A 12,970-nucleotide genomic window follows, 5' to 3' on the forward strand; every position below is an offset into this window, starting at 1 on the left:
ACAACCCTCAACTGATATGTATAAAGTGGTACCTCTACTTAAGAACTTAATTTGTTCTGTGACTAGGTTCTTAAGTAAAAATGTTTGTAAGTAGAAGCAATTTTTCCCATAGGAATCAATGTAAAAGCAAATGTGTGCAAACCCGTTAGGAAATAAATAAAAGCTCAGAATTTGGGAGGGAGGAGGAGGAGGAGGAGGAAGAAGAGGAGGACAGTTGCTGCTGAAGGAAGATAAGGTGAGGTGAATCAAAAAAATCCAAAACTTTAAGACTTAAAAAAAAAAAGAGGGACTCTGAGACAGTATGGAGAAGCATGCACCACCCACACACCCAGTGCGAGGCTGCCTCCCATACCCTGCACCAGAGAGAGAAACCCAGGGGAAATGGCAGGAAACTGGCCAGGCCTTTGTGCCGCTCTCAAATTTCCTGGAAAATTTTCCGAGCTCAGGTTCTTAAGTAGAAAATGTTTCTTAAGAAGAAAAATTCTTAAGTAGAGGCGTTCTTAGGTAGAGGTACCACTGTATATGGCAAGTCTAATAAAAGCAATTTTCATTACACTTTGGCAATAAACTATTTCAGAAAAGAATCTGTGTTCACTCAAGTTACTATCTGACTTACAGTGTATTTGGCATTGCTATTTGTAAGTCAATTAAATAATTAAGAATATTATTTCCATCCTGTGATCGCGAAACTCATTTATATTTAAAATGCTTGCTTCCAAATGACACCCCAATGAAATTTCAAACATTTTGCTCTCCACCTGCACTTTTCAAGGGCTTCAATCCTCAGAAGTCTTGGGGAAGAGGGCAGAGAGGACTACAGTGAGAAGGGATGGAAAATTTCCACTATAAAATGTTTAGGGCAACTTTGGTAGCAATGGATATTACCATGTTTTCCCCAAAATAACATCCTGTCTTATATTTTTTTGAACCCTGAAATAGGCGGTTGGCTTTATTGGCATGTATTCAAAAGCCCGATTGTGTTATTATCAGGGATTTCTTATTTTGGGAGAAACTCTATTTGTTTTAAAGTTTATATAATTTAGTTATTTGGCTTATTAAAACTCTAAGGCATTTTGAAACTTGTGCAATCTACTGCGTCAAACTAAACACATACCAACCATATACACTGTTCATCCTAGAGCAGTTATTAGGAACTAGGTTGAAACTCTATTTCAAGAATTCAAGAAGTTCATGACATTGAAAGAGATAAAAGGGAAGAAAAGGGTCCAATTGTCAAGCCATATTATTAGCAAAGAAAATTAAAGCTGAGGAACACCAAACTTTAGTAGCTAATTCAGAGAATGGGTTCCCCTTCTCAGGGGAAGGGCAATCTCTGTGGGCCCAGAAACAGGAGCTAAAAGCAGAAGAGCTGGAGCTTGGATTTGAACAGTAAGCTATGATTTGTAATAAAGAATGTTACATTTTACATTTGGTGTACAATTGTTTTGGGTGTGTTTGTATAAGATTCTGGGCTGGAGGGATCAACCGTTGTCTCTTTGGAAAGTATTTGACCATTCTTCTTCTCTTCAAGTTTCTTCTGGGCCTGTAACATTATTACATGTAAATCATAAATATCTTTAAAAAACATTTGTTCTGTGAAAATAATCTAGCCTCCAGCATACTTCTTGTCAAGTAGCACAGGAACTATGGAAGAAAGGTTGGGACGCCCCTTGTGGGTATCAGCAGAGGACCAAGACACCACATTCTGTGTAGTCTGCCTTAGGCACTGAAATTTAATTTGCTAGAAAATAAATTCAACCAGTATCTATTTTTGCACTTTTTAAAGGAAGAACAACTAAAATCCATCCTGAAAGATCTAGAAATAGTGATCCAATGAGAAAAATTAGTAATGGCTGAGATACAAAAGCTTATTGCTTATAGTGGATAATCATTAACACTTATTATAACAATCATATAAACACTGCTGGCAATCTGATAACCATGCTGCACAGATCAAGTTAATAAGCTGTGAGATCTTAAACCTCTCTCTGACATTGAGATGCTAAACGATTCTGTAATTCTTATTCAATATCAATATATCATAAGGAATGAACGTATTCAGTAGTATATACCAGAATACTTTGATTCAAGAAATCTAACAGAGCTGAAGAGCCAACAACTACTTTCATTTTTAAGGATTTAAAATAGTATAAAATAGGTAGCAATGATTAAATCTTTATTTAATAAACAAAGAAGTAATTAAAATAAAGGATGTTTAGATAGAAAATGGCAAAATAGACTGGGCAAAAACAAAATATGCAGGAAGAGTTAGGTGCTATAAAAGAGTTAAGAGACCATAGAAGCCAGATGTCTGAAATATTTGTTATGATGCACAATGTTATGCAAGAAAGCATATCCGATTTCTAAATTTTGTGGTAAATCTCTGGACAAATTGCAGCAGTTGGTTAAATAATTAAAAATCAAATTCCTGCAAACAGCAGAAAAAACTAGTGGTAAAATAGCAAATGTTTAGCAATTTACATTTTTCTATCATAGAACTAAAAACGATTGTGATAAAAATTGAGTAAATAAATAAGCCTGAAATAGGATTGAATGCAGAAGGCCTGGGAATTTTACTCAATTCTGCTTCACAAAACAGTTCTGGGTGGGCCCTTACTTCCAAGTGCCTGTCTTTTGCACTGCCCTTTGGTAGGCAGCAAGCATGAAATCTGTTTGTACTCTTGCAACTGAGTGCAGGGGAAATATTACAGTTGCCACTATGAAAAACTGGTAGCAAATTCAATGTGTAATTCAAAAGTGGTTTTCATTTAGACGCAAGTCACATATTCCTGCAGCCAGATTTTTGATTCTAAACGATATTGTTCAACGTTTATTACAGGAAAGCATCCAATATCTAATAAGATTATTTTATTGTATATGGCTGAAAGACTCTCAATTAACTTACATCTAAAATCAGAATGTCATCTAACACGATAATAGAAATAGACAAGTTCTATCTGTCAAATCCCAGAGGCAGTTATCTTAATTCAAGATGACATTACTTTCAGGTACCTTGATCTAAAAAGACCCAAGGCAGCTTTCAGAGAATGAATGACATTCTAATAAAAATACAATCAAATGTCAGGTCTACTGATTTCCCTTTCTGAGTAACAAGCATAAGAAATTTCCAGATGCTGAAATCTGTTGACATTGTGTCCCGTCCCCCCCACTGACTGCTAAAAAAGCAGGCGTACGCATGAACGTACCAGGTAACATCTTTAATGGCTTAGCTTTGCACTTTTCAAAAATGAGCAAAGGGGTGTGCATGTTTGAATTTGCAGTCTGTGTATATACAACTTTATTTGCATTGACGTTAATGATATTTTTATAACTCAATATGGTGCATTTATAAAATGAATTTATCAAAATACACTAGTTTAATAAATAAGTCCAGCCAAACCACCCTACTCAAGAGTTAAAATTAACTTTGGCAGGCTTAAATGTGGTACACAGTCCATCATGACTATTATGCTCATTCTTTTACTCTTCCCTACCCCTGGATGCTCATCTTTTCACTAAGGAAGTGGCATTCTTGACAGATTGCTCATTCCACATCATCTTCAGCCAAGCACTGCGCACTTACAATTCTCTGCAAAATAAAATATAGTCATTTAAAACTGTTAATGGTATATTTCTCCAGTTAAGTACATTACTGAAATCAGTTACAATTTCTAACTTTTGAAAATCAACCTCCCTCTGCCTCAAAAATCAACATCAGTAAGCAGCAGTATCTAATATGCAATTAAATGTACAGAGGTATCTCTACTTAAGAACTTAATTCGTTCCAAGTTCTTAAGTAGAAAAGTTTGTAAGTAGAAGCAATTTTTCCCATAGGAATCAATGCGTGCAAACCCATTAGGAAAGAAATAAAAACTCAGAATGACGAAGAGGAGGAGTAGGACAGTCGCTGTTTTTATCTGGAAAAGTTCTTAAGTAGAGGCGTTCTTAAGTAGAGGTGCCACTGTATTTAGAAAAATAATGAACCAAGGCAAGCAGACAATTATAGAAGAATGTTATGGTTTGCCAAAGTCTATTTGTGGAGTCAGTCGAATTAGTTATACCCCAAATACCTTTCTAACAAGGCAATAAACCCTGCACATTTCTTAGCCACATGGCTCACATTATGGATCTAGTGAGCCCATTTTGACTAGTAAATCTGAACACAGCACTGGAAACCAAAGAATATTCAACTTATTCAGAAGCCTTTCTAACTTACAATAATCTGTAGTAGCTATTTCACTTTAAAGTTCTTTATTGTGCAAAACTAAAGCAAGCACACGTGCACCAGGAAAAGAGCTAATATATTTGAATAGATTTCTTGCAACTACACTGTATTGCAAAAAGGTCTAACACAAACTCAATTACTTTATGGGTAAATGTCATATATCTAACAACCTTTAGTTACCTATACTAAATATTTCTTAGCAATCTGAATTTTATCTCAGCCTTTCTCAAATGCTTTTGGATATGGCCATTTTTTTCTTCATTTTATTGGGTTATCTTGCTATAATATAACCATATAACTTTATTCAGTTTAATAAACTTAGTTCAAAATTCGTGTATGGGACTATCAGGTTTGGCATTGCAACACGCTAGTTCAAAGAACAAACTGATGTAAAATCTAAACTTAGTTACTTTTTTCCACAGCCATTTGTAAAGTTATTTCTTACTTGGATGGAAATACTAAGAATTTCAGATAGGGAAAACTAAATTATGTCAAATATTTTTTTAAATTGTTTTATCACAGTCAAATTATAGACAAATGTGAATTATAGCTCTTTATAAGAATAATTTATAAATAGCATAATTAGCCAAATTTCAGTTCTGAGATGTGAGTGGAATGTTTGAAAGGAATAAACTGTGATCACTACATATATTCTCATTTGTTTCAGTTTTTGATCTGATCTTAATGGGTTTAATGGGTTTAAATAATATTGATGAGATAAGGCAAAATAATACTGATAATTACTAATTCTATTTCAAAAACCAAATGATAAAGATTTTCATACCTGGCTAATTGTAGGGAGTTTAGTAAGAAGCATTTGGAACACTGGTGGTGGAAGAGTCTGTTGGAGGACCTGTAGTAGTTGCTGAGGTTGTCCACAAACAGCTATGGCATTTGTCAAGTGATCAACACCTTTTTCATATTCTCCTGAATACAAAAAAACAACCATATTATAGCAAGCATAATAACATTTAATGAAGATTTAAAACTATTCCATTAGATAATGATTTTAAAAAATTCAACAAATTTCAACAAATGAAGTAAATATCTGCATGTCACATCTATAAATTTATTAACAAAAAATACCCAAAGTTCAAATCATTGCCCTAGAATTTTCAGACTTTATTCTGTTGGTGGTGTTCTTGATTTATGAGCTATTTTAGACAAATTTAGATAGAAAAACAACATACAGTATATTAAAATAACAGTTATAATTTTTCAAAGTTGCAGTTGTAAATTTAGAGTTCTGTTTTTTTTATTATTTTTTTGTAACACTCAAAAAGTAATTTGTCCTGCAACCCCTGTCCCCTGGAATTTAGCTGAATTTATCCCCATGTGGGTTAAGATTAAGGGTTAAGCTTCACTAATCAACATTTAGAATAATTCTATACAAATAACTAAAAAGTCATCAAACTCAATAGAATTAGATTACATGTTTGTAGGTATATATAGGCTTTCAAAACACTGGTTTCAGGAATAAGCATTTTTTTCTATTGATTTTATATCTCTAATGTGTCATATGCAAATTAGCAAAAAGAAATATTTTAAAAATGCAATAACCTTGTGCTAAAAGTTCCTCTCCCAACTGTATCTCTTCAAGAAAGAATTTTTGAACTGCTTCAGCATCTTTTAGATCAGGCAACTACAAGAACAACATTTATCAAATCAGCCATTTAAATATCATAGCAAAATCTCCCACCCTTCCCAATATGCTTTTCAATATAATAAACTTCAATTTCCAAAAAGTTAATACTACTAAGAACTTTTCAAGAATAGGGAGAAGTTTACAGGGAATACATATTCCATTTTTTTTACAAATTGTTATAAAAGTAAAAATAAAACCATACCTAGAAATCCCCTTATCAGTTTCTCAATTCTCACAATTGCTATACAAATTAACTATCATTTGTGAAGTACATCATCCCACAATATGCCATGCTTATACATGGATCAAGATAAATGTCCACAAAAGGAAAATTGCAGATGATTATTTGCCCCTTCCCATCAGCCTCTGAAAGGGCTAAGATGGGTTGGGCACTCAAAAGGAAGGGATTGATGCTTGCCATACAATCCAACTAGATCAATGGGGAAAAATATGGCACACCAACTATAAGATTACAAAATCCACTTCATACAAAGAAAACACAGTTAAAATGTTCTACAGGTGGCATATACCACCAGCAAGACTAGCGAAAATGTACACCAATCTGAAACCCAATTGTTGGAAATGTAGAGAGAAAGATGGCTCATACTTCCACATGTGGTGGTGGACCTGCAGACAAGTTAAAGGAATTTGGTCGAAACTCCAAAAATGGATAAAAGAAATAATTGACATAAAATTAGAAATGAAACCGGAAATATTTTTGCTTGGTATTATTGAAAAACAGATGAAAAATGAACAGTACTATCTTATACAGCATTTAATAAAAGCAACAAGAATAACCTTAGCCCAATTCTGGAAAAATGAAATTATGCCGAACGAACGCAACTTAATAAAAAAAATGTTGGACTGTGCTGAATCAGACAAGTTCACAATGGAGCTAAAAGAACAAGATAACTCAAAATACTATCAAATATGGAATGACTTTTATACATGGTTGAATAAAAGAATAACTACTAGTAGTGCTGCATGACAATAAACGTTACAAATAAACACAAACAACTTAAGAATTAAACTTTAATATAACTCTTTTCTATGTTTAGTTAATGGAATATAAGATCTCAAATAGTAAAATAAAAACCAAAGAATGTAATATTGCATACTATATACTATTGACCACTGGTTACAATACCGCTAAGAATTAAATTAAGGAGGCTGTCAATTAAGCCAGCCTCAGGAGGGGAGAGGAGATATATTACATACTCGTATTTTAATTTTTTGTCTGTACTGTAAGTAATGTACTGTAAGTTGTAAATGTTTATCTGTGTAATTGTTTATATGTAAATAAAAATCATTTTTTTTAAAAAAGGAAAACGGGAAAGGGAAAAAAAGTCATTATTGTTGCTTCTCCAAAATTAGGGCTATTTGATGTATGCTACAAAAGGTTGATGGTACAATAATTTCAAGCCAGAAACCACTTTGGCGAACAAAAATACTGTATTGTATTCATTCAAATATTTTATATCACCCCAGAAATTCTTGATCATTATCAGGAGATATAAAATGAAGAAATAAACCTCAGCTCCAACACACCACGAGAAAGTCATCTAAACAAATCAGTAAGAATGAATAAATATAAGATCAAGCCAGTATATTTACATTAGCCCCAAAGCCTGCCATTAAAGCATATATGCAACATAAAAAACATATTATTACCTTAGAAAATCCTGCTCTTTCTTTGGCAAGCTTCTGTTTCTTTCTTCCTATAGATTAAATAAGGATATATTGATTTTCAAACAATCAGCCACCGTACTTCAGAGTAACTTTCAGAAGGGAGGTCCCAACTTCATAGATTTCCATATGTATCATAGCAAAGAACATAAGGGAGACACTTCTATGCAACATCATATTACCTTTCACAGGTAGAATAATTATTCTTAAATTATGCAAAGTTATATCTACAGGTCACTCCTTAGCTCACTCAAGAATAAATGATAGATGTTATTAAAATATTCCCATACAGGTAGTCTTCGAATCAGAACCGTAATGGAGCTGCCCAGTAAGATCAGAATTTGTGATGACCATTAAGATAAATGCTCATATGGTCACTTCACTTATGGCCCCACTATCCCTACTCTTCCTGATGAGGTTCTTAAACACGTGGGTCATTAAACAGAAACCGATGGAACTCCTGCAATCAGTCATAAGAGTGACTTATGATCATGGGGTGCTGAGTAGTTGTAGCTTCAGAACCAGTTCATAAGTAGCTTGGAGGTGGGGGGGGGGGGAGTTGTCCTGCCATAATTTTCTAAACAACCTGTGTAAGTCAAGGACTATCCTACCCTATCTAATATTTCTATTTTTTTCCGCTAACACCAAGAGATTTGCGTATTGTGTATTGGGTCCTTAGAAATTTTGTGGTGATACATAGAAATACGTCAGGAGTTCGATTTTAATCAAATGCTGCACCCATAAGGTCTTCCACATAGGTACAGAGCAGTGATGGCGAACCTTTTTTTCCTCGGGTGCCAAAAGAGCATTTGCGCGCACTATCGCACATGTGCGAGTGTTGACACCTATGATTCAATGCCTGGACTGTTTTCCAACTTCTGGTGGACCCAGTAGGCTCGTGTTTCACCCTCCCCAGGTGCCAAAGGCTTCTTTGGAGTTGGGGAAAGGTAAAAACGCCCTCCCCCATCTCCAGAGAGCCGGGAGGCTCTCTGGAAGCCAAAACTGTCCTCCCAGAGCCTATGTTTGAGGTAAAAATCATCTGGCCGGCATACACATGCACGTTGGAGCTGAGCTAGAGCAACGGCTTGCATGCCAGCAAATATGGCTCCATGTGCCATCTATGACACCCGTGCCATAGGTTCGCCATCATTGGCAGAGAGAGACCACCAGTGATAGAAATAAACACATAATCAGGGAGTTTTGCCTTATGATTCTTGCGTCAATTGCAAACTAATTGTTTCTTCTTACTATCATATATTGCAAATTGCTTTGGAGAAATATTTACTCTAATGGTATAAAACTCATCTTAGGTAAACAGAAGAGTATTTTCACAATCTGGGGAAAAGGTTTTTACAAGCATGCTTTTTTTTATTAAGGGAACACACAACAAAGGACATTGAGTACTTGTTGAAGAGCTGAAATAATGCAGAATTACAAAATAATGCTGCATTTTGGATATCTCTACATTTTTCTTTTGCATTTTTCCTTATCCTGGAAGTTATTAGTCAAACAGTACCAGGAGGGTTTTGAAAATGCATTATCTATCTATCTATCTATCTATCTATCTATCTATCTATTATTTATGAATTGGATTCACGTGCCACCCCTCTCTGAGAAATCGGGGTGGCTTACAACATATAAAAAACAATGCAAACATCCTAATCCAATTAGTTTTAAAACTAATTAATCTAAAACCCCAGTGGCGTTAAAATCAATCATTACCATTCACACAACAAACATACATTACATTTATCGCCAGGGGGCTAGAGTCTAGTGACCCCAAGCCTGGTGGCATAGATGAGTCTTGAGACTGTTGTGGAAGGCGAGGAGGGTGGGGACAGTGTGAATCTCTGGGAGCAGCTGATTCCAGAGGGCCGGAGTCCCCACAGAGAAGGCTCTTCCCCTAGGCCCCACCAAGCAACATTATCTAGTTGACAGGACCTGGAGAAGGCCAAGTCTGTGGGACCTGACTGGTCGCTGGGACTCAAGCGGCAGGAGTTGGTCATTATGTAGCATGACTCTAAAAGCAGGATTTGTAGATGCTACAACCTAATTTCAAATATTACAAAGTGAAGGTAACTATTATATGTATTTCTTTATCAAAAGCAGTGTTTCTCAACCTTGGCAGTTTGAAGATGGTTGGACAGAATTCCCCAGCCAGCGTTGCCAAGGTTGAGAAACACTGATCAAAAGCAAGAATCTTCCTCCTCAAATTTCTTTTTCCAAGACAAACAACCTGCTCCGGAACCTGGTTGACCAAATATGGGGAGGGCCAGTAACCATTGTGTAGTTTAACTATGTTTCATTTGCATGAAGAATGGAGACATAAAATTAGGCCCTTTCCCAATGACCACCATTTGACTTTAATTAGCATTTAGCCATCAGTCTACGGAGAGGGGCGGCATACAAATCTAATAAATAAATAATAAATAAATAAGGGTTAGGAGCAATGATAGGCTCCCAAAATTCCTCTGCCAGGTTTGTGGTCTAACCCAGGGGTCTCCAACCTTGGCAACTTTAAGCCTTGTGGACTTCAATACCCAGAATTCCTGGAAGGATTTTGGAAGTTGAAGTTCACAAGTCTTAAAGTGCCAAAGTTGGAAACCCCTGGGTTAGACCACACCTAGAGTACCACATTCAGTTCTGGGCATACAATCTGAAGAGCAACATTCACAACTGTAGTATGTCAAGGGGAAAGCAACCAAGACTGAATAAAGGGCCCTGAATAAAAAAGAAAGAAAGGGGGAAAAAAAACCCCACCAAGGTTATAGGCACTGGGTATATTTATAGAAATAAGAGGCAATTGAGGGGAAGAATAAGAGGATGGGGAAAGGGAGACATTTGCTGGGATGTGTGAAAGTCCATTTTGAGTCCATTTTGGAGAATCTAATAATTAAATTAAAATCAATTTGTGTAGTTAGGGCTGGACTAGATGATCTCCAGGTGCCCTTTTAACTTTTACACCCTATGAGGCTAAAACCTCTTCTCCTGCCCAAGCACATTAAAGGTTATTAAAACCAGGCAGCGGAATAGCCTATCTTGCACCGAGTTCGCACCCCAGTGGGGCTCCAGTTCCTCCTCCAGCTAAGGTTCCCTCTCTCAGTATGAAAAAGCCCAAAAAACTTCAGAAGAGAAGGATTTAGAGGTAGTGATTTCTGACAGTCTCAAAATGGGTGAACAGTGCAGTCAGGCAGGAGGGAAAGCAATTAGAATGCTTGACTGCATTGCTAGAGGTATAACAAGCAGGAAGAGGGAGATTGTGATTCCCCCTGTATAGAGCGCTGGTGAGACCACATTTGGAATACTGCGTTCAGTTCTGGAGACCTCACCTACAAAAAGATATTGACAAAATTGAATGGGTCCAAAGACGGGCTACAAGAATGGTGGAAGGACTTAAGTATAACACTTATCAGGAAAAGACTCAATGAACTCAATCTGTATAGTCTGGACGACAGAAGGGAAAGGGGGGACATGATCGAAACATTTAAATATGTTAAAGGGTTAAAGAAGGTTCAGGAGGGAAGTGTTTTTAATAGGAACACAAGGACAAGGGGGCACAATCTGAGGTTAGTTGGGGGAAAGATCAAAAGCAACGTGAGAAAATATTATTTTACTGAAAGAGTAGATCCTTGGAACAAACTTCCAGGAGACGTGGTTGGTAAATCCACATTAACTGAATTTAAACATGCCTGGGATAAACATATATCCAACCTAAGATAAAATACAGGAAATAGTATAAGGGCAGACTAGATGGGCCAGGAGGTCTTTTTCTGCCGTCAACCTTCTATGTTTCTATGACCAGCGGCTGTTAAGCCGAGGACTTCCTGGACCCCGAGTCACACGTCGGGAGGGGGGGTCACGCGGGAAGCACTCGGGTGGTGAAAAAAGGCGCCTGGCGGGGAAGGAAGCCCGAAGTCCGCTCTCGCACGCGGAGGGGAAGGAAGCCGCGGCAGACTCACGTTCCCGCAATCGGTTCTTGAAGTTGGGGTCGCTCCTCCTCTTGCGGTCGAAATAGATGCAGTAGCCGATGAAAAGGGCGCCGCAGACGCCAGCAGCGATAGCGCTGCTCTTGCCGCCCATCATTTTCAGGCCTTTCCGCGCCCGCCTCCTCGCGCTTCTTCCAGGCACCTTGGGGCCAGGCACGCAAGGGAAAGGAAGGCCCCGCCTCGCGCGCGGGGGGACTTCCGTCATCAGCCGGCGACGACAAGAGGTTCTCTTTTAGCCCTAGGGCTAGGGCGAGCGCTCGAGAAAGGGAGGCGCCTGAAATGCGCCTGCGCACAAGGCTGCTCTGGCAGCCTCCCCAGGCATTGTGTTACGCATGCGTGAAGGATTCGCACGCTGTTCCCCCCCCTCCCCTCAAACCATAGAAAAATTAGTTTGCGTTGGCGGTGCTCGTTCTGAAGTGAATTGTCTTTGTGGAATTGGTCTGGACAGAAAGCGTGCAAAGCAACCCATTGCCGTCTATCAGCCGAAATTAATGCTAAATGATCCCCCCCCCCATCTAGAAATTTGTCAGAATTTCAGGCCATAATTGTACATTTTCTTAGAAACCCCGAAATAAGTTTTGTTAGAATATCCTGATCCCTCATTGCAATCACAATAAAAGGAAACCCTGCTACAAGATGCATGTTTTCTTCATGTTATAAATAAAAACCGTGGTATAGACGTTCCGCGAAGTTCGAACCCACTATGTTTTTTTCCATGGGGGAAAAAGTCTAATAGTAGAATCTGACACCACTAAATCACTATCAGAATAATATGTAATCAAATAATAGAATTAATAGAATTCATGTAAGAATAGTAAAAATAATGTCTAAAAAAATATTGATAGCTATTGAGGATTCACAAAACTTCCTATATCTGATCGGAATTTGAACAAATGGACACTTTAAGAATCAACCTCTAAAGCAGTGCTTCTCAACCTTTCTAACGTTGCTGTGGTGACCCCCAACCATAAGTCTAGCGCCAATTCTCCCAACAGTACTTTAAACTGATTGGCAGGAAGGTCAGAGGGACACTCCCATTGTAAACATCTGATTGGTCGGATTGTAAAAATATGTTCTAAGGCACCAGAATAGAAGCTTTAATTCCTTACATCATGTGAAATTTGTCTTTTCCCAGGATCTTAAGCGACCCCTGTAAAACGGTCATTCGACCCCAAAAGGATCCCGACCTCCAGGTTGAGAGCCACTGCTGTAAAGGAATATTTGTTGATATTGTACAGTAATGCTTCTTAAAAGATTTGAAAGCTGCAGTATTTGATACTAAATGAAAGCTGAGTTAAATAGCATTTACTGTATTTCCCTATACAATTCCTTCAAAAGAATATATAATTACATAACATCACAGCCAGCAATGTGAAAGTTGGAGATGCTCAGATTAAATGGCCAGGTTATCATAAAAAAGATATATTA

At 37.4% G+C, this 12,970-nt stretch overlaps 1 protein-coding gene and 1 non-coding gene across 2 annotated transcripts; both read right to left on the reverse strand.

Annotated features, from left to right (window-relative positions):
* Positions 1-3,203: 3,203 nt before the first annotated feature.
* Positions 3,204-11,835, reverse strand: TOMM20 (translocase of outer mitochondrial membrane 20). The gene is made up of 5 exons (XM_070733977.1): positions 11,516-11,835; positions 7,542-7,588; positions 5,786-5,867; positions 5,010-5,152; positions 3,204-3,589 (listed from the first exon to the last, which is right to left on the reverse strand). The coding sequence occupies exons 1-5, from the start codon at positions 11,745-11,747 to the stop codon at positions 3,545-3,547; spliced, it is 549 nt and encodes a 182-aa protein (XP_070590078.1). The 5' UTR covers positions 11,748-11,835; the 3' UTR covers positions 3,204-3,544.
* LOC139158209 (small nucleolar RNA SNORA14) lies at positions 8,959-9,094 on the reverse strand. The gene has a single exon (XR_011557611.1). It is a non-coding gene; the product is annotated as a small nucleolar RNA SNORA14 (small nucleolar RNA).
* Positions 11,836-12,970: the final 1,135 nt, after the last annotated feature.

Source organism: Erythrolamprus reginae, chromosome 1 (assembly GCF_031021105.1).
Source record: "Erythrolamprus reginae isolate rEryReg1 chromosome 1, rEryReg1.hap1, whole genome shotgun sequence".
Taxonomy (NCBI): domain Eukaryota; kingdom Metazoa; phylum Chordata; class Lepidosauria; order Squamata; family Dipsadidae; genus Erythrolamprus; species Erythrolamprus reginae.

Coding starts and splice junctions, on each gene's coding strand:
- TOMM20 (XM_070733977.1), bottom strand. CDS start 11,747: ATGACGGAAGTCCCCCCGCGCGCGAGGCGGGGCCTTCCTTTCCCTTGC. Junction 5,153..5,785: donor AGAGGAACTTTTAGCACAAG/GTTATTGCATTT, acceptor TTTTGTATTCAG/GAGAATATGAAAAAGGTGTT. Junction 3,590..5,009: donor AACTCCCTACAATTAGCCAG/GTATGAAAATCT, acceptor TTTATTTTGCAG/AGAATTGTAAGTGCGCAGTG.